The 20,077-nt window shown below is 40.9% G+C and overlaps 3 protein-coding genes across 4 annotated transcripts; all 3 read right to left on the bottom strand.

The window, feature by feature from the left end:
* Window positions 1–242: 242 nt before the first annotated feature.
* On the bottom strand, window positions 243–2,068 carry HOXB5 (homeobox B5). The gene is made up of 2 exons (XM_067541115.1): window positions 1,340–2,068; window positions 243–554 (listed from the first exon to the last, which is right to left on the bottom strand). Exons 1-2 carry the CDS (start codon window positions 1,887–1,889, stop codon window positions 307–309), a joined length of 798 nt encoding a protein of 265 aa, XP_067397216.1. The 5' UTR covers window positions 1,890–2,068; the 3' UTR covers window positions 243–306.
* Window positions 2,069–2,964: 896 nt separating this feature from the next.
* Window positions 2,965–13,271, bottom strand: HOXB6 (homeobox B6). Of its 2 annotated transcripts, XM_067541118.1 has the most exons (3): window positions 12,948–13,271; window positions 6,266–6,639; window positions 2,965–5,022 (listed from the first exon to the last, which is right to left on the bottom strand). In XM_067541118.1, the coding sequence occupies exons 1-3, from the start codon at window positions 12,959–12,961 to the stop codon at window positions 4,763–4,765; spliced, it is 648 nt and encodes a 215-aa protein (XP_067397219.1). In that variant the 5' UTR covers window positions 12,962–13,271; the 3' UTR covers window positions 2,965–4,762. The 2 variants fall into 2 exon arrangements, with proteins under 2 accessions (XP_067397219.1, XP_067397218.1); XM_067541117.1 differs by lacking the exon at window positions 12,948–13,271 and having other exon boundaries at window positions 6,266–8,567.
* Window positions 13,272–15,055: 1,784 nt separating this feature from the next.
* Window positions 15,056–19,937, bottom strand: HOXB7 (homeobox B7). Its single transcript, XM_067540903.1, has 2 exons — window positions 19,335–19,937; window positions 15,056–16,336 (listed from the first exon to the last, which is right to left on the bottom strand). Exons 1-2 carry the CDS (start codon window positions 19,732–19,734, stop codon window positions 16,083–16,085), a joined length of 654 nt encoding a protein of 217 aa, XP_067397004.1. The 5' UTR covers window positions 19,735–19,937; the 3' UTR covers window positions 15,056–16,082.
* Window positions 19,938–20,077: the final 140 nt, after the last annotated feature.

Here is a 20,077-nt window from a genome sequence, read left to right as displayed (position 1 = left end):
AACAAGATAGCACTGGCACAGACATTTATAAGAACACCAAGAGCGCAGAGGAGCATCTGGAAATTAAAAAAAAATAAAAATAAAATTAAAAAAAAAATAAAATTAAAACAAAAATAAAAACACAATATGAACGCAGTCCTGTGATAACAGTACCATAGGAGTTGTTTAAAATATCAACAACATGCCGAAAAAAGGTGCCTTACTATACAGTACTCTGAAACTAAGATATGCTGCTGCTTTCCCCCCCCACCCCCCTCGTCTCCTTCTTCTTCTTCCTTTCCTTCATATTCATTCTTTTTCTATAATTTATGGTTGGAAAGCGCTGCCCGCAGAGCTTACACTCATGCTTTTCAGTTTATTATCTTTCTTCCACTTCATTCTTCTGTTTTGGAACCAGATTTTAATTTGCCTTTCGGAGAGGCAGAGAGCATGGGCGATTTCTATTCTCCTCCTGCGGGTGAGATATCTATTGAAGTGGAATTCCTTTTCCAATTCTAGGGTCTGGTAGCGAGTATATGCGGTCCTGGCCCTTTTACCGTCTGGTCCAGTCATGTCTGAATAATATGGACAACATTTGTTTTTGTTTGTATAAAAAGGCAAATGATTAAGCTTCCCAGGACAACCACGAATGTTCGCTTGGTTATTTCAAAATAACAACCCCCCCACACATGTAAATCCCCCCCCCCCTCGATTCCCCAGATCCGGCATATACAATTCAATAGTCACCATTTAACTCTGCAGCCTTAAACTCTAATTCCACCTCCGGGTGTGTGTGTGTATCTGTTAAAGATTGCCTCTTTTTAAAAATAAAATACAACAAATAAATCCCTGTTCCCGGTGCAATGTATCTACCCGTGATTTTTATTTTGCAATTAGCAGATTGTCAAGAATACACACACCCAAAATAATAAGAAAAGACTGGGAGCCCCATCTGTCCATATAATGCCTGTTTTAATGATCAGTTCTTCCCTTTCCTTTTCCTCGCCCCCCCCTCCACCTGCCCTCCCCCATCTGCAAATACCCCCGCAGTTTTAAATGACCTTCTCTCTCTCTTGCTCTCTCTCTATATTTTAAAAAACACCAACACCAACACCAACAAAAAAGCCCCTCACATTTCGCGGTAGGGGTTAAAAATAAATCAACCCCCCCCAAAAAAAAAAACAGGCACCCAAGACGGTTTTCGGGTTTAAAACAGCGATCAGATACATAAATACAATAGCTGGATTTCTTATCAGGAGCCTCCTCGACTCTTCAGATAAAGCCAGGGGAAGGAAGGAAGGAAGAAGAAGAAGACAAAAAAAAAAGGGGGGGGGGGGATAAAATAAAAAAGTGGCTGTACCATGGCTAATGTGAAGTTTCCTCATCCAAGGGAATATCTGTGGTGTCTGCCCTTCTGGCGCTGCTGTGGACGTAGCGACCGGCTCTGCCTGCGCCCTGGAAATGTTGCTGCTTATCTGGGTGCCCTCTTCGGTTCCCGAAGACGCGCTGGTCTCGTCTATTTCTGTGAAATTTGTGTTGGTGCTGGCAGAAGCAGCCGGGTCGGAGGGGGACGGGACGGGTTTGCCTCCATGGCTGTCGCTGTTGGAGCAGGGCAGGGACTCGGGGGAGGATAAGGAGCAGCTCGAGGCTTGCCTAAACCTGCTCTCCGGAGCGGGCGAAGGGAAGCTGCTGCGGGAGCTTTCGCCCACAGCCCCAAAGTGTCCGGAGGAGGTCGAGCGGTTGATGCTAAGGTCCATCCCATTGTAGTTGTAGCCATAAGAGCTGGAATGCATGGTGCCTGAATCTCGGTACGACCCGCTCATAGAACTGCCGGTCCCATAATTTAGCAACTGATAGTCGGGGCCATTTGGATAGCGCCCTGAGAACGAGTTTACAAAGTAAGAGCTCATTTGGGTTATTTTGGAGGGCTTGATTTGTGGCTCGTGGTCGTTATAACCCTGTGCTTGACGATTTATGATGTATTAATGAATTATGGCGATGCACTGTACTTCGTTTTTGCTATGTATGCGGCCAAATATGGGGGGGGGGGGAGAGAGGTGGGGGGGCGTTTGGTAATCACGTGCTTTTGTTGACCAGTCGTAAATTCTCACTGATGACCTCAAGAGGTAATTCATGCTCTATGGTTACAAATAATGACGATCTGAGAATCGTTAGGCCCGAGTCAATGCAAGCCTTAAAAAAAAAAAAAAACCCGAAAAAAAAAAAATAGAAACCCAGAAGACAGAGCTCGTTCCATGTTGGCGGAGTGCGCCACCTACTGGGCACAGGGTGACTCAGCCGGCATGGAGGGCGGCTCACCCACCCTGCATTTTTTTTTTTTAAAGTGGCAATTTCATGTTTTTAATCTTTTTTTTTTAAAAAAAAATACACAAATGACCCGATTTTATGCTCAGGATCTCATTTCAGGTTTTATTTTATTTTGCCAGTGGCGAGGGGGGGAGGGGAAAAGGCTTATCAGAGCCAGCTGGGATTATTGTCAACAATCTGTTGTAGTTGTGTGTTCTTTGCAGGGTGGTTATCTTCACTAAATTATTGCCACTCTTTTGTAATATTGACATTGGTGGTGGATGGGGGGGAGTGGGAATAAGTCACCTTTGGAACCGGCGGTTCTGTGTTTGTGTATTTTAGGGGGGGAAAAAAGAGGAGTCTGCTAAAAAGAAAAACGTGTGCTTTATTTATTTAATTTATTTATTTTCATTGGCACAATGAAAGTTTGGCTTTCTCCACCTCCTCATCATATTATCAAATGCACAGTAACACCTTGTAATTCTGGAGGGAAAAAAAAGACGGACGGGGAGATCAGCCGTTGAAATTAGTTGACAATGTTGCTTTTAAGACATTCTGGACATTGAATATCCACACACACACCCCTTTAAATAGAGCATTGTGCTATTTTCCCTCCATTGCAAACCTTCAAGAAATATTTGCTAGCAATGGAAACCTAAAATTTGACCAGCGTTGTGCTTTGTCGAGCGCTGCTGTTTTTTTCAAGGCAGTTTAGGAATTTCAAATGCTTGTCTGCAACTCATTGAAAATTATGCGCCATATTGAAAGTGACATATAATTATAATAATTACGGGCAATGAAAAGAGTGGCAATAATAGTAAATGTCCTACAGCTGTGGAGCTTCTGCATGAATTGATTTTAAAAGTGACTGACATTAAAACAGCTTGTGACATGGGGGAATGCATTCATACATAGGTATTTTTTGAGGGTGGTGAAGGACAGGGCGTAGTTATTTCTTAAAGCATTTTTCTTCTGTGAAACTTCAGAAATGGTATTAGAATTGAGCTGAGCAATGCTTTTGCTTTAAATCTGCTAATCATGAGAAGAAAATCACTTCTTTTCGTTATTTTTTTAATAATTTATTTTAAAAAAAGAAGTTTACTTCGTGCAAATACAAGACACCTCTTGGTTCTTTAGCGCAGAAGAGAAATACGCCCAGATTTCCTACCTGTAAGTCAAATGCTACCGTAAAGAGAGCCATTTGAATGTGTGTGTCCACATATATGAAAGGATCTAACTGTGCTTAGTTTCCTGGTGTTTTTTTCGTGTTTAAATAATTCCCATCATGTTGGAGTGAAAAAAGTTTCAACTAAAAAATAAAAACAACAACAACCCTGAAATCTAGCTAGTTAGGACAGTACACATCTCTCTGATTTTTTTAAAGTGAACTAACGGACCAGATGTTTGAAAGATGCTAGACAAATGTTATGTATCTTTGGTAGATAGATGAGAGCATATTTTTTTGCCTCTTTCTTTGATTTATTATGTATATGGAGAGCTTTTCGTCATAACTCTTTTTACTGTAACAATAAAAAAGAGCCCTATTAAAGCAGAATGTCAGCTCAGAGAGATTGTTGGTGAAAGGTCCTGCATTTAAGATTAGGCAAAAAGGGGGAAAACCAGATTTATCTCTCAACTGTAACTTCCGTATGCTACGAGTTGCCTTGTCCTTGCTGATTAGAAGACAGTGTCACACATAGAGAACAGCAATGCCTTCCTCACTCTCAGCCAGTCAGCTCCACATCAAGGGCATATTTCCATAGACAGGAATAATAATGATACTAACACCAAGGGGGTGTCGATGAGTCCGAATACTTGGTTTTTATTAGAGTTTTCCATGTCCATACCTAAGACAAACTACAAACACAACACGTACAAAAATTAATAAAATAGAATTTGTTGTTGTTGCTTTTGCATCCTTTTAGGTAGTACTAGTTCCTTCAGTAGGTCTTCTCTTTAAAAAAAAAAAGAAAAGAAACTAATTACAAAGACCCCAGGGTTAGATTAATTTACCAAAAGAAAAATAACCGAGGGGCCAAAAATCTATAAGTCAATCGTGCATGAAACATTTTACAAAATTAAGACAAGAAACACCAAAAATGACATATATTGCAGCACCTCCATTAAATACAAGAGTTAGCAGATTACTAACAGTGACACCGGGGGTAGAAACACAGGTAAGAGTTCCAAATTATTATTATTTTATTTTATATTATATTTGGAGGAATAGAAAGGAAAAAAAAAAAAAAAAACTCAACTAGAAAGCCTGATTTTTGTCACGACAGATTAACTGAACACGAGTCCAACGGTGCAAATTTCTGTTGGTGGCATACCACCTTCAAACTGTCTCGGTTATTTTACAAAGCGTGTACCACTGTTGTGTGTTTTCTCTTCCACTCCAACCCTTTCCCCCACCCTCTGCCTTCTCCAGCTGTTGGCATTTTCTCTCTCTCTCTCTCTCTCTTAAATAATACTTTCACTCCGTTGCTTTCTCCTCCTCCTCCTCCGCGCTAAGCTGCGAGGAGTTGAGCAGTTTGTTTTCCTTTTTCCATTTCATCCGCCTGTTTTGGAACCAGATTTTGATCTGTCGTTCTGTCAGGCAAAGTGCGTGTGCTATTTCGATCCGGCGTCGCCTCGTCAAGTAGCGGTTAAAGTGGAACTCCTTCTCCAGTTCCAGGGTTTGGTAGCGGGTGTAGGTTTGTCGGCCTCTCCTTCCACTTGGCCCGAAAGATGAACCTGTTATGCAAGGAAAGGAGGGGGAGAAAAACCCAAAGGTTTATTCGAGTTAAGAGAGGGGCAATAATGCCAGGGATCCGGCCACGTAGTACTCTGCTAAAGGGTGTGTGTTTGTGTGGTTAGGGGTGTGGGGGAGCATCTTTCGCTTCCTCTGCCTTTGCCTTCCCCGCTAAAGACTTTACCCCACAAAAATCATCTACCCAGCGAGCCCAGGGCTCCGCTTTGCAAAGCCAGCCCTCTGGCAAACCTTCCGAGGGGCTAGTGCGCCTTGCAAAGAGTTGCTCACTTGCCTTGCGTGTCTGCAGTGCCCGCTGCCTGGTTCAGAGGCAAGAAAGAGCCACTCGCACCTGGGCAGTGCAAAAGTTGCCAGCTCTTCCAGGGCAGTGCTTTGAAGAGCTTGCTAGATCTGTCTTATTCCATCAAGTACGATCGCAAGGTGTTCCTCCCTCCCTCTCTGCCCCCCCCCCCCAGCCTTTCTATTTTTCCTCCCTACCGGCAACAGTAATAGATCTGAGCATTTAAGCAATAATGAAGTGTATCGATCGAGACAAACTCTGCGCATTAAAGGGGATACAACACTTTATGTCCCTGCACTAATGGACATCAATTTGGAACTTAAAAGGCAACAAATAATGAATGTAAACATGGAAGCAGTGTTACTTTTTTTTTTCTCTCTTTCTTTTTGGATTGAAGAGATGGCACTTAAACCAGCCATACATCACAGAGAAAAATCCTCCTCAAGCAGACTTTTCATTAGGTGCGAGTTTCGTTAAAAACGCAGCTCCCTCCTTTCAAATATTTAAACACTTTTGCATTATTTAACTGTAGGCAGGATGTGTGTGTGAGTGTGCGCGCGCGCGCGCGCGCGCGTGAGAAGTCATCCTGTTCTGATTGTGAATAGATATCTCTCTGTCCGCGTGGAAGACACAGAGCTATATAAATCATTGTTACGGAGTGACACAGGATTTGGAGCGTGCAAAAAGCAAGGAGATGTGTGCCCGTCTAAGTATGGCACAAACTTTTTTTTTTGGGGGGGGGGGGAGGTTAAGGATCTGGTTAAAGAACTGGGATAGGGGAAAAGACCACCATAAAGTTTTGCTTGGTGTCAGGAACAACTTTCAGTACCGTGCTTGCCTGACCAGCCGGCTGGAAGCTAGAGCTCAGCTGAGCTGTTCCTGTGTCTTTTGCAACTCAGAAAAGGAGGAGGGAGGGGAAACAAATCAGTGTAAAAGCGGTAACTCACTGTTGCACGAATTCATCCTCTGCATCCAGGGGTAGACGGGCGTAGCACACTTCTGGTCCTCACTTTCTCCGAAAACAGTTTTGTTCTGCGCGCAGTCCGACTTCCGTGGGTCTTGGGCAAACTGAACGTGGTCATCTACGTTGGAGGTGGCACAGGCTGGGTCTTTCTCTCTGTAAAAACCAGCTGTCCCATAGTCACAGGCTGCGGTCCGGCTGTAAGCTCCGTTAGCTTGCTGGTAATAAGAAGAGGAGGGATAACCCTTATCTTGGACGCTAGTGGCTCCATAGGTAGCGGGGTAGTGTCTTAAAGGATCCGCATATCCCGAGGCATATAACGGGATTTGTCCCAGGAACGGCTCCTGCCCAGCTGCCAGGCTGACCGGGAAGGTAGAGTTGACAAAATAAGAACTCATTGGGAGGCGGCAACCGTCCTTTCCTGGCTTTATGATTTGTTGTGTTTTATAGTCCAAGTGGTTTAGCTATTAGTAGTATATCGGAGATTGGGTTTTAGCTGAAGGGGGATGGCTGGGTGCCAGCGAGGGACACAAGGAAATAGAACCATCTGATCACGGACTGACCAATAGCAAGAGTCTGAGATTACAAAATAGCACCCATGAGGGGTTTGCCTCGCACTGGGGACCCCCAGAGCAAACCACCCAACCCCTTTTTTGTCCTCCCTTTCAAACAACAGAACGCACCCCCTTAACCAAATACATCTTCTGTTCGCAAGATAAATCTCCAGACCTTTGGATCCTTTGAAACAATAATTAAAAAAATACTCCACCAAACACACACACACACACACAGAGCGACACACACATACACACATACACGTATATATCTATAGGGTGGGCGGGAAAAAAAGTTAAATTTGTTTATTCTGAAAAGTTTAACCCCTGGCTCCTGCTATTTATTGCAGACCATTTGCCTAATATTGCTACGTTTTATTTTTTACATTAAAAAAAAATTGAACTTTTAGTTAATTTTTTTTGTGTGTTAAGGTGTGGGGGCAAATAGATCTCATTTGTTTAATTAGTTTGGGTTTCGGATGGGAGTGTGGGTAGGAGGGAGACGAGAAGGTAACTTATTTCTCGCGTTTATCTAATTATCAGAGATTGGCAGAGAAGATGCTTCTTTTAAAGTACCCCAAGCCTGCCTAATCAAATTCTATGCTTCCTATTTGTTTTGCGAAAGAGCAACCAATCTATGAGGTGAATGGGAATCGAAGTATTACCTTTATCCCGGACCAAATACGTGTATAGATATCTGTGCAGAATTGTGCCCTCTTGCGTTTTATTGTTAATACCGAATGTGTCCGACCTTTCCCGGTTAAAGGCAGCATTCGGTTACAGTCAAGAACTCCCTTTATTGATTGTTACCGATCGAGATTATTTAAAGGCTGTTGTTTGGCTTGTCTATTGCCTATAAGGTGGGCGATGATCTTGCTTTCATAGTTTATCACCCATTCCATGTGTGCCTGGCCCCACTACGGGGTATCTATTTTTTAAACAAAAGTTTAAACCTCTTAAGGAATAAACTCGAAATTCCGTGTAATTTTTTTTTCCAGACTGGGGCGAAAGACCACATGAAATGAGCTGGGTCTGGTATTTATGGCTCACAGATCTGCTTTTATTCATTAGCTGTAGGTGTGTTTCGCAATGGCTATTCACCTCCTCTTCAGATTTCTGGAAGCGGAAGATGTGGTTGGATTTAAATGTTGTGCAATACATTTTAGCTGTTGAAAATAGTCATGTTATTCAGAAACTTCTCAAACAATACAATTGAAAATTGATTGGTTTAAGGGTGCATTTCCAAACTCATTATCTATCTATCTATCTATCTATCTCATGCAATTAAATGTATACCACACACAACATACACACCCCATGCATGAATACACGTTTGTGTGTGTTCCTGGTCTGGAATTACACACAATTACATGGTCACTGCAGAACGGCCAGTGTCTATTCTCCTTGACGGGGGTTAAGTATTTATGAAACTATTATCTTATTAGGAACTAATTTACTTTAAACATCATGTTTACAGCAGCAAAGCCAAGACTATTTCATGCCATCACTACCCTGGATATTCGACTGAACGTAATCTTTATAATTCAAGGAAATAACATGTAAAGGAAGTGGTTTTTCTCCCCTCCTTTCTGACTGATATCTATTATATTTGTTCTTGCAGAGTTTTCCTTTGTGTATGGAGTGGACCCAAACCTACGCAGATCAGCTTTATTGGCATGGGAACATGAGATTAAAAGAGAAAGTTGACTGTCTATTGGGGGAAAAATCTCCACTGAGCACAATGAAGTTAGTGGCTTTGCAAGAAGGCAAACGCTCAGACATTTGATTAGAAAGTTACGCAATATTTGTAGGCGAGTAAAACCAAGAACATCTGGGATGGTTTGCACAGCGTGCAGAATCTGGGCTCTGAAGTTTGAATGCCTGATAATTAAATGAGTGAGTAACATTGCGGAAAACGTTTTCTTTCCTTCTTTTTAATGATGACAGTTGTGAAAATATTCACCCCGAAGTATGCTTAAAGAATGTGTGTCCCCCCCCCCCCCAAATGTGGTGATGTAGCTGTTCTGTGAAACAGCTCAATTTAGCAAGCCTGTGGCTTATACTATTTTGTCCTATCTTTTGGCTGTAGTCATTTTTATTTTGGAGAAAAAAATAAAATAAAAGTCACTCATTGAAACTCGCCTCTTGCTAATGGTTTGTTGTTGATTATTTAAACTGGACTAATATTCTGTGTCCCTTTAAAAGAAGACAGCGCTTCACTTAATATTTATGGAGTTTTAGTGGGAGAAAAATAAAAGAAGTAAACTTGGCATAAAACGTGTATTTTGTTCCATTTTGGAAAAAAAATTATAGATCTTAAAGAGGTCATCATTCATGGACTCAGACCTACAAGATGGCATGTTTACCATCTGTAATAGGTAGCAGAGTATTCAGAATGCATTCGATCACAGGATAGGATTGTGTGTTTTGTGTCAGATTGGCCTCTAATGTCATTTGAATAGCTTTTTTAAAAAGTGATCTTCATTTTTTTTAAGCTGCGTGGGCTATCCTGAGTTGCTTGCTAAACGTTTAAGATAAATCGATGCGAGCTTTCTGGTGAAAATATTTGGTCTAAGGGTGTTTCTACAGGCACCCAGGCATACAGGGAGTGGAACATAGAGACCTAAACATCGGTTGCTCAGACAGCTTGCACCGTTGTCACTGAGTCTTCGACCGTATTTTCTTTAAATTTGCTCGTTTAATACTGGGCCTCATTTACTTAAGAAGTCTTGGGGGGTTTTTTGAAAAAGAAAAGAAACCACTGGTTGGTGTGGCTGCTAGAGACAACATAAGGAGGGATAAAATGTTTAATTTAGCACTGAGAATCCAGCTTTCCCCCCTGATTGGCATAACTCCACTAGCAGGGTATAAATAAAGATTAAAGGGATTTATTTACGGTATGTACATTCAGAGTTATCTAGCTTAGAGAGTGTTGGTTGCACTTTTTCTCCATTTTTGCTCCTCTGTTAGCAAATGCCAACTCCACAAAAGCAGAGAGAGGCAGATAAATGAGGGGATTAAAACAACACACAAATATTTCGAAAGGCAAACAGAACAGAGCAGCGCTTGTATAAAAGCTAAGCCAGTTAAGAACTTTGTGGAAAGTTAAGTGGAGCTGGTTCCAATACAAAATGGAACTCTTTTTCATGTGGGGCTGGAATTCTCAAGCCCTCTGAAGTCACAAGACAGCAGGACTTTCCCAATCAAGGGACTTATTGCAGCCATAAAGTCAAGCTAACACTAAGAAAACATTTGAAAAGCCTTGTTACTGTATTTAGACATATAAACCTATTACCAGCGGAGAAGATTGCTCTGTAATAGACGTCCTCACTCAAATTCATATTAGAAAAACGACATAAGGATTATTTTCTCTACATTGTTGGCATATTTAAAACAATGACCCCTGAAGGTGTTTTAAAAAAAAAATGCTCTCTCCGTCCGCACATAACCATTTGAAACTTAATTTCCAGCAATTTAAGTTTAATTTACCTGACTTCCTGTGAAGTGCATAATAACCTCGTTAATGGGATCTTTGAAAAGGAGCAATAATAATCTACCATTGTTCCATTAGAGAGTGCAGCTAATCATTAACAAAAAAAAAAAAAAAAGAAGAAGAAGAAGAAGTGAAAGGGGGTTGCGGGAAGGACATCGGGACAGTAAAAATGTGTCCATATTACCTTATTTCCGCCAAAGGAAACCCTGGGAGCGGTAAGGGGAAAGAAGTCTTGCTAGAGAAACTAAAAATAGGGGAACTGAAAAGGGTAGAGGAGAAATCAAAACACGGAGCATATAGGTTGCCTGCAGCTTGCCTTAGAGTGTGAGGAGTTCCAGAATGGAACAAGTTAATCCTGGTTGCTATTAGCCAAAAGAGGAAACTTTTTATTTATTTTAACACGGTCTCTGGGCATCTCACTTTCATATAGGGGAATGTCACTAGTCTAGACATAAACAGTTGCCAGGAAACTGTGTGGTAGAAGGAGAAAACGAGAGCGAGACAGAGAGAGAGCTTTTAAAATAACAGACGCATTGTCTTTTCAGAGTCTACTGTATCTTAAATGGGATCCCTCCTATGCCGTCATTTTTTCCCCCTCCCCAACCATCACCTCAGTTTTGTGCACACAACCAGCCCTACCTCTCACAGCCCACTCTAAGACGATCATTCGAAACAATCAATCAATTCATCCATCAATAAATCAATCAATATATAGTTCCTTGACTTTATGATGATCTCAAATCTTATTGTCTCCTCACCGAATTATGGCTCTGGCTTTACCAGATCACTTTCTTTGTTCGCTGTCGGGAAATAACAAGCTTTCTTTCCTCTTTTGGTTTTGTCGTACATAATGGCTTATAGATAATACAAATATAGAATCTGAAATCCTCAGAACCGCAGCAGGCCTCAGAACAAGAATGGATCTGCTCTGAGGTTCCTGCAGGAATAGGAGGTCACATTTGTTCCATTTCCAGGAGGCATACAAATGTGCAATGCATTTATAATCCACCACTTGAAAAAAATGTGGGAAATGAAATTTTTTAACCAATTTCAAGGGTATTAATCACCGCGAAACATTTAAGCAAAGCAAAATTTTCTTGCATTGGACGGTAGATGGCAGCAGACAGCATAAAATGGGCTGGAAAGCAATTTATAACAGAAAAGACATAAAGAGAAATAGACCTTCCGTTTTTCAAAATAAACAAGTAGGTGATGTTTAAACTATAGGAATTCCTTAATTAGCAACTTATCTATGTTCTGGCGAAAACATTTAGATTTCATAGACAATCGGACATTAAATGGTGCCCTGGGTAAAGTGATTAAAAAGACTTACTTGGAGTGACATTTATCTCTTGCATTCTACAAGTGGTTTATCACACAGCATTTACAACAATCAGCAGAAATAGATTCTGGAATAATATTATTTGAATTAAATAAAACAATCATTTCCTTTCGTGTAAGAACAGCGGCAACCAAGGATTCTATACCATTTATGGACTTGAAAGGAAAACAAAAAAAAACTTCAGCTACTGTTATTTTTTCCCCTGTTATGTATGAACACGTAACAGCTTCTTCAGACATATCTTTCGAAAATTAATTTGTGCTTGTTATTTCTACCACTGCTATAATTTACTCTTATCCCATAAAATATTCCGGAACAGTCACGCCAGTGATATAAATCGCCATGTCATCTATTTTTTAATGGTTAACTAATGGATGTGTTCCTTCATCAATATCCCTTCGCATGCACAAACCTCGCATACTATGTTATTTGAAAAGCATCACGGAACAGTAGCCATGTCTTTTTTAGTCCTGAAAAGGTACATTCAAAATGACGTGCATCTCTGAAGAATTTTTTTTTTTTTTGAAAACCACAGCAATCATTTCCTTTAGACGAGAAGATATTTAAATAAAAGGATCTTTTCATACCACACGATAGCAAGTGGAGGAAAAGCAAGGCATAAATAAATAATAAACGAGATTTGGGTATTTCCACCTCCACAGACATGCTATATTTGCAGGGGCATTGAAGAACGCAAAGAAATCCACCCAGCCTTATTTCCTTACAGCGTCCTCATTCATTTGGGAGTTGCACTTCTGCCGCCCCGTGTTGTTATTATTCTTATTGTGTTTTTTTTTCTAGTTTCCAGAACCTTATTCTCCAGGAGTGCTGTGGACTGCCCTCTTTGAAGAAACCACCCCCGTTCTAATGACCCCGGAGAGTCCCACAAAACCCAACTGGCTTCAATGCAAACTTCGTCAAATTACTGGGCTCGCCGGAACACAGGCAAACTGGCAAGCTAATTCTGCTCGGGAGGGGTAAAAAATAAAATATCCAAGGCATCAACCCACATAGGGTTTGGTTGGTTGGTGGCTTTTTTTAAAAAAAAAAAGTCAGTATCTAAAAGACACCGTCACCGAAAAGTACATAACATCCAAGTCAGATATCTACTAAATCCAGGTGATATTACTGTCTTACAGTCTCTATCAGTCTGTAGCATCTAGCTTTTTCCTTTCTTTCTTTCTTTCTTTGGGAAGGTGGAGGAGAGAGGGAATTTTATATCTGCATTTTCTCAAAACAAGAAATATTAAATGAAGAAAAACATATATTATTCCCTTACCTTTTGACGTCCATTTCTGTGCTATAAGTTTAAAAAACAAATAGCGTTTGTTTATCTTTTAGCTGACAAATATTGTCCCAACCTGATAGCCGTCGATTGTCTCTCTGACTTGTGATAGCTTCTTGCATGTCTGTCATTTGCATAGAAAATGGAGTAACTTCCCTCTTTGAAAAATGATATCAGCCTCCACTCGGCACAGAATCTCCACTTCCCCTCCATTACTACTGAGAGTCCAAAATCAGCAGGCAAATTGACACAGGAATTAAAAACAAAAACAAAAAAAAAAAATCTTTTAAAGCTGGCTCTCTCTTTTTGGGGGGTGAGAGTGTGTGAGTATGTGTGTCCCCCCCACCCCCCCCGCCCACCCAGCCACCCACTTCCTCCCCCTTTTAGCCCTCTCCAGTTTATACACGAAAGTAAAAAAATGTAAAGAAGCAAGAGCCCTATGGAGGACACTGATCCGACCCAAGGTGCAGCGGCCAAAGGAATGGTGCAATATAACCACATGGGAAATCATAAAAAGTTCATGTTCACGGTTAGCAGTCCACATGACCGGCTCTGGCCAATCCCAGAACCCAGCCACTCATAAAGTTCTATCACAAAGTTGTAAATTTTCATAAAACAACAAGGAATTTATTGCATTTCTTCATGACTGCTTTAACAGCAGTCTTTTTCTTAGCCGCCATCTTTTTTGTTTTTTAAACAAAAATAAAAGAATAGGCAAATATTTTTTTTTTTTTTTTTTTTTTGCCTGGTGGGGGATTTAATGGAGGTGTCTGAATCACACCTTACACACAAGGCTGAAAACATTTGTAAAGGCTAAGCTATGTTAAAGCAGTGGGTTTTATTTTAACACTATTTGGCTGTGTAATTGTGACTCCTGCTGCTAAAATGCAAAGTTCGCACTTGCAAAAGCTGGAGCATTTAGAAATGGAGCCCGATAAATAGATCTATTGAAAGGCAAATGCTGTCTGTATCTATAGCAGGATCTGAACCTATGTCTTTATGTTTCATTCTCCGAAAAAGCTCTCACACTCAGAATGTTAATTGGAAAGGCGAACCCCAGGTAATTTTTGTGTGTGGAAATCACCAAGGTTTGCTATTGTCCTGATAAGATTTGCTTCAATAGATTTAGCATAATAAAGTTTAAAAAAAAATAAATCCGTAATTCAGAGATGTCAGTCGCTGCAGAGGTACATGTCACAGGACAATAGCTCCGGTCCAATGCAGCAAAACACGTTTCAGGAGCAAAAGGACTTGTCTTGGACTCAATTTTCGCTATGGAACGAGTGCGTATGAAAATAAATGACAATAGGGAATTTGATCAGAGGAAAAAAATAGTTTTCCCCTTATTTTATTCACTGGTGAAGGAGGATTTCGGTGTAATCACACCATAATATTTGATACATGCAATAGGTGGTTTACCAGCGTGATTTCGTATTCATGTGCCGTACCATTTCATCTGAATGCTTTTATACTCTGGTTAAGGCGTTCCCCGCTTCTGTGTTACTAAGTGGAAATCATATGTGGTGTATGGGGGGCCAAATGAAAGAAAGATATTTTATTAAATGTTTTAGCTTCCTTATGAGATGAGATAATAAGAAAGAAAGAAAGAAAGAAAGAAAGAAAGAAAGAAAGAAAGAAGCCAGTTAACAGCTACACCTAATTCCACGCTATCTGCTTTATTTGTATTTTTACTCCGCGCGTATTTCTAGAAGAAACTGCGCATATCTCCCACTTGAAGAATACGTTCGTTTCTTGCGCACATTGGAAATGTGTGTGCGTGTGTGTGTGAGAGAGAGATGCTCACAAGTGCTTAAAATTGCTTACCATTGTTTTGCATTGTTGATTTTCCTGAGTTTAATTGGTTTAATTTATTTTATGTGTGCTTTGATGTTAAACATTATTTGGTACTAATGAAATAATTACAGTCCACCACAAAGCAATCAGAAGGAGGGGGGGAAACAACAACAAACCTCAAACCATCGCAAAATATCTTGTTTCCTTAGGAAAGAATCAAAATTAGTCACAGGAATATATATAAATAATTTGACTCTTTCCCAGGGAAACAAGATCTTTAGCATATATATATAGTTTTTATTGTTTCTTGCCTTTCTACATTTCCCCTTTCTCATCTTTTCCCCAGTAGAATCGTCTGTGCAGATATTTGGAGGAAGGGAAAAGGCTGAAATCTACACATTCATATTCTTAGCAATTGTTTTTTTATACCCGACTACGAGTTTTATTTTGCTGAATGTTTTAAAGTATTAACATCTGTAGAAATGTCATTAAAATGCTAAATACGACGATTATGCTGAAAATTAGAGAGTACGAAAAGGATGACGTATCAGGGGAAATTAAAAGGGATACTTTCTATTTATCCTGAAATAAACAACTGAATTACAATAATACAAACACGTAGGAAAAGCACAATGAACTGAGCACAGGTTTAGACTATTGGTGGGCTTTTTATTCTTATTCTTATTCTTATTTTGAAGAATTATAATCACAAACCAGGAAAAAGAAACGAGCCAGCCATTAAATAATCTGCTACCTTGATATACACCGCTTTACTTAGCACAATATTAATTCATTTTTTTTCTAACGACTTGAACAAGGAAGTGGTCCGGGTAAAAATATACACAGACAAAACAGCATCGCAATCGGAAAAGAACCACAGAGGTTACAACAGAACAAGCGGTAATAATAATCCATATTATGTACAGAGAGTACTATATAAGATATGTATAATTTCTCTTCATACTTTCAGATCACATTTTCTAATTAAAGGTGCTAACACGACCACATTACTTCATAGCAAAAAAAGTACACAAGGAAATACAAACAGGGAACTTTACAAATACTTGTACTATACCCACATAGAAAAATGTATCTATTCTGACTCTAAAACCACATTTAATAGGTAGATATTATTATCCATTCTATTGTACAAAAAAAAACTGTAATATAGGTAGTATTTTTTTTTCAGTGTCAGGAAACAGAATGCATCATTCCTAGGCTTGTTTTTATTCTGATTTCATTTACTTTTTTCATATATAGTCCTTTATGTTTAGGTTTCACGTTTCCTGGATTAGCTTTCTGGACTAAAGTTCCCCTCGCCCGAACTCATCTCTTTCACTCTTCTTCGTCATCTTCAGCGTCTGGTTTTTCCTGGCTATTTGACCCGGTGCATGCAGTTTTATTCTCTTTTTTCCACTTCATGCGTCTGTTCTGGAACCAGATTTTGATCTGCCTTTCCGTCAGGCACAAGGCATGGGCGATCTCAATGCGTCTTCTTCTGGTCAAATAGCGGTTATAATGGAATTCTTTCTCCAGTTCTAGGGTTTGATACCTGGTGTAGGTCTGACGACCTCGTTTTCTGTCAGTCCCTGTGAAACAATAAATTAGAATCAAATGAACTCTGGGTTGTTGTTGGGTTTGATCGGTTGTCTGTGTTTGTTTTTTTGTTTAAACGTGTTCTAGATATTGTCCATAGTGGCTCAGCTACTTAACAGATCGCCAGGTATCTCATCAACGGAGCACTGACAATTTTACACCATCTAAGACTCTGATCTTTTTTATTTTGGAAGATTTGATCATTCTAATATAAACTCCCCGCATCACATATTTCATTTTTTTTTTATCCTGGGGGAAAGCGTACCTATTTTTCGGTCGGGTATCTGCGTGTGTGGGGGCAGGAGAGGACTTTAGCAAGTTTGCTACCACGTTAATATGAACACGTTTTTATTTTTAACCTCAGAACATTTCCTATGAGCCAGCAAATAAATAAATAAATGAATTCGACAGCGAGACAGAAGCATCTGCTAAATATACCATTTCAATTATTTGTCCTCTGTTAAAGCTGTCATCATTAAGCCCTGTTTGTAAACTGCGCAATGGTCTTAATTATTGAAGGGAATATTTTCTATATTACATTGCTCTTCTGGTCGATTGGAAACGCGCATCCAGTGGTTGACATGGATAAAGTTACTTCCTCAGATGAAAGGGGGGTTTTTTAAAAAAAAAAAGAAAGAAAGAAAGAAAGAAAAAGAAAAGAAAAAATCTGTCAGAAAGATGGGACTGTGGAATATTTTTATCTACATGGGAACAGACTAAAACAAAGACTCCGCAGTCATCCAGCTTTACCCACAACTATTTAGCTGTCTGGGAAGGGGGGATGGAATGAAACCAGAGCACATTTTGGTGCCATTTGTTGGAATTCAATTGGAAATAATTATGCAGCAACATGATGTTTGCGGTTTCTATTTTTCTATTCAGTTGATACCAGGATGACCAATACAAGCTCTCAAAAGCCACCCAAAACATTCCAGTGGGTGGACCCTCTCTTTCTTTCTTTTTTTTTTAAGGAAGAAAAGACTGTGTTATTAAAAGAGGCAAAGAAGTAAAATGTGCAGTTCCGTGGAATGTGGGTTGTAAAATCCGTTGAGGGGCAGAGCCATAAACTGCTGTTGAATGGGAATTGCTATACTATCTTTTCTTCGCTGATGAAATTCCACAACCCCAATTACACAGTGGGCAAAGGTGGGGGCGGGGGGGATCCCTAGGAGCAGGTAGCGGGTGAGTTTTAGGCACTGCAAACCGCCAGACATGCATCTTCGAGGGCTTGTCTTCGAAGGACTCCAGCATGTTCGCACTATTTCAAACCCCTTCCTCGCCTTGTTCTTACACAATGGCTCATGTTAGCAAGAAGTGGTGCGTGATTCTTAAACCGGGGGGCAGAGAAAAGCAGAGACGAAGCCTTCACCGCCAGAAATATCTGGTCTTTGATACATCAACTGTAAAAGTGAATGAATTATGGATCAGGCAATGGAAAACACCGACCACAAATAAGTAGCTAGCAAACTTCTGCCTGTACAAGACCCTGCGTTAGGCTTCCTTCAATTGGCATATAGTTTAGGCAGGAGTTGGTTCCCCCCTAAAGTTTCCCAACAAGCCACTTTCAAAATATCCGTCTGCAAGTTAACCCATTCGTCATGAGGCTATAAAGTTGCAATCTGGCAAGTCAGAAGAAAACCAGAGTTTCTGGGGAGCAGCGAAAGGAGCCCACATGTTACACACCCCTTTCAATGAAGCAGCAACTTCTTAAACCTCCATTTAGAGTCAAAATGAGCTGCGGGTATTTTAATTTTCGAGGTTGTGACCGGAGAAAGACCAGATAAGAACGAGAAGGAATTTCTTCCAAAAAGCCAGGCCAGCGTTTCCATGCCGTAGAAGCCTTGTATTGCTTTACTCTTGAAATGAATCCAGTTTATTAGGCTAAGTCAGGACTCTGTCTCTTGGACTGAATAAGGATATTTGAAAATGTTACCTGACACTAATATGCGGAGAAGAAGCGTGTTTGTGAATGAAAAACACCGCTGCCAGCCGGTATGGTGCAAGAGACAGATTTGTATTTTAAATACATATGCTAAGTAGGCATCTTCACTTAATGAGATCCTGGCCCTCTCCCGTGTCTTGTTGGGAGGAAACAACGCACATTTCCACGGAGCGTGTTTGTTCATCACTCTGACAGCATCATGTGGGCTTAACAACTTTTGGAAGCTGGACCAGGCACTTTGTCTAATAAGCTCAATGCAGTTCCATTACCGCTGATCAGCACCCGAGGCAGGGCTTCTCCAGTATGCAATGGAAAAGCATAAACACCGCGACCCTGATTAATCAGTTATTCCAGCCGCTGCCTTATTTACAAGAGACCGGTCGGGAGGGAGACGCTGGGCTGGTTTCCCCCCCCCCCCCTTCAGAAATTTCACAATTTTGGAAGCAGGGATGTAACTGCCCACGGAATCATGTGTTGCAGTTTCTATTAGAATAATGGGCACATTCAACGTCGAATTGTTCTGCCCGGACCGTTATGCTAAGGGTCTGGCAATTAAAGCGTTTGCAACCTCAGACAAACCGACAACAAACACAAAGCCAACAAAAAAACCAGCCAGCCCCCTATACAGAGCTTCTTTAGGGACGGACAAACAAACACAGACAGACAGACACAAACAAACGTTAAAAATGAAAACCTTCAGCGTGCTAAGCAGGGGGACAAGAAGCTAATGGCCATTATTTTGCAGCCCTGCCTTTCCCTCACTAAGACAAACTGCCTTTTGCATCGCACACACGGAGCACCAGCAACCCTAATAAATATTTAAAGCTAAAAGGATGGCTTTAAGGGGAGGGGGTCTTTCTCTCCCCCCCCCTTTCTCTCTCTCGAAGGCAGGGAGAGCGAAAGAGAGCTTCCTTTTCGGCGAAACGTCATAAAAGGAGTTGGGGACAATTCCCCCCTCCCCTTCCCCCCCCTCCTCTTCCCGCACGCCATAAAATAATTTACATTTTTTCCCCCTAAGGCGTATTTCTTTAAGGAGGCTTTCGACTTACCTGTACTCCTCATCCAGGGATAGATCCGGAAGTTGTTCTCGTTTGGCAAGTCGGAGTCCCTCTGATCCGTTTTGCTGCACGTCTGCTTGGAGACATCTCCTGGGCTCATCACAGAGAGGTTTTGCTCAAAAGGGGAACAGTGCATGTTGAAAGAATTGGTGTCCAGGCCGTAGCTGGTGGAATAGACGCTAGAGGTTTGGGGGAACATGCTGCTGCCATTGGCGTATAAACCAGGCATGGAAGCAGCGAAGGAGACGCTGGATCCGGAGCCATACCCGGTTCGTTGGGTATTGGAGGCAAAAGCGCAAGAAGTTTGCTCAGGGAACACTCCGGATGGGAAAACTGAACTTGCGGCTTGATATTTAGAAAATAAAGCATTCGCATAATACAATGAACTCATAATTTGGCCGGGTGATTTGTAGGCCGGGACGTTTTAGTGTCGGTTTTACGAGGTACCGTGATATATTACGGAATTAGAGTCCAGATTTACACCAAAAAGGACCCCCTTTTTCCTCCCCGACCATGTGACTCGGGGGCACGTGATTTTGCCCGCTCCAATCAGCAGCCAGCTTCCCCACTGGCTCCTGGTAATGTGGAAAAAAAAATTTGTAGTGCTGTTGGATTTATAAAATATGATAAATAATTTATGTGATATAAAAACCCTCCAAGATCTATGCTAGAAGGGGTGAGACTGTGCTGGAGTCGATAAGCAACCTGTAATCAGTTTTCAAATGAGAGGAAGA

This window comes from Emydura macquarii, unplaced genomic scaffold (assembly GCF_026122565.2).
Source record: "Emydura macquarii macquarii isolate MOO-44397 ecotype Brisbane River unplaced genomic scaffold, CSIRO-AGI_Emac_v2 contig_629, whole genome shotgun sequence".
Taxonomy (NCBI): Eukaryota; Metazoa; Chordata; order Testudines; family Chelidae; genus Emydura; species Emydura macquarii.
The sequence above is the reverse complement of the archived record's forward strand: the minus strand, read 5'-3'. Positions and strand labels throughout refer to the sequence as shown.

What these genes read in the sequence shown, in the direction of transcription:
- HOXB7 (XM_067540903.1), bottom strand. Translation starts at nt 19,734, where the DNA reads ATGAGTTCATTGTATTATGCGAATGCTTTATTTTCTAAATATCAAGCC. An exon ending in TCCCTGGATGAGGAGTACAG is followed by an intron (nt 16,337 to 19,334) that starts GTAAGTCGAAAG and finishes ATTGTTTCACAG; the next exon opens with GGACTGACAGAAAACGAGGT.
- HOXB6 (XM_067541117.1), bottom strand. Translation starts at nt 6,677, where the DNA reads ATGAGTTCTTATTTTGTCAACTCTACCTTCCCGGTCAGCCTGGCAGCT. An exon ending in GAGGATGAATTCGTGCAACA is followed by an intron (nt 5,023 to 6,265) that starts GTGAGTTACCGC and finishes CTTGCATAACAG; the next exon opens with GTTCATCTTTCGGGCCAAGT.
- HOXB5 (XM_067541115.1), bottom strand. Translation starts at nt 1,889, where the DNA reads ATGAGCTCTTACTTTGTAAACTCGTTCTCAGGGCGCTATCCAAATGGC. An exon ending in GAAACTTCACATTAGCCATG is followed by an intron (nt 555 to 1,339) that starts GTACAGCCACTT and finishes CATATTATTCAG; the next exon opens with ACATGACTGGACCAGACGGT.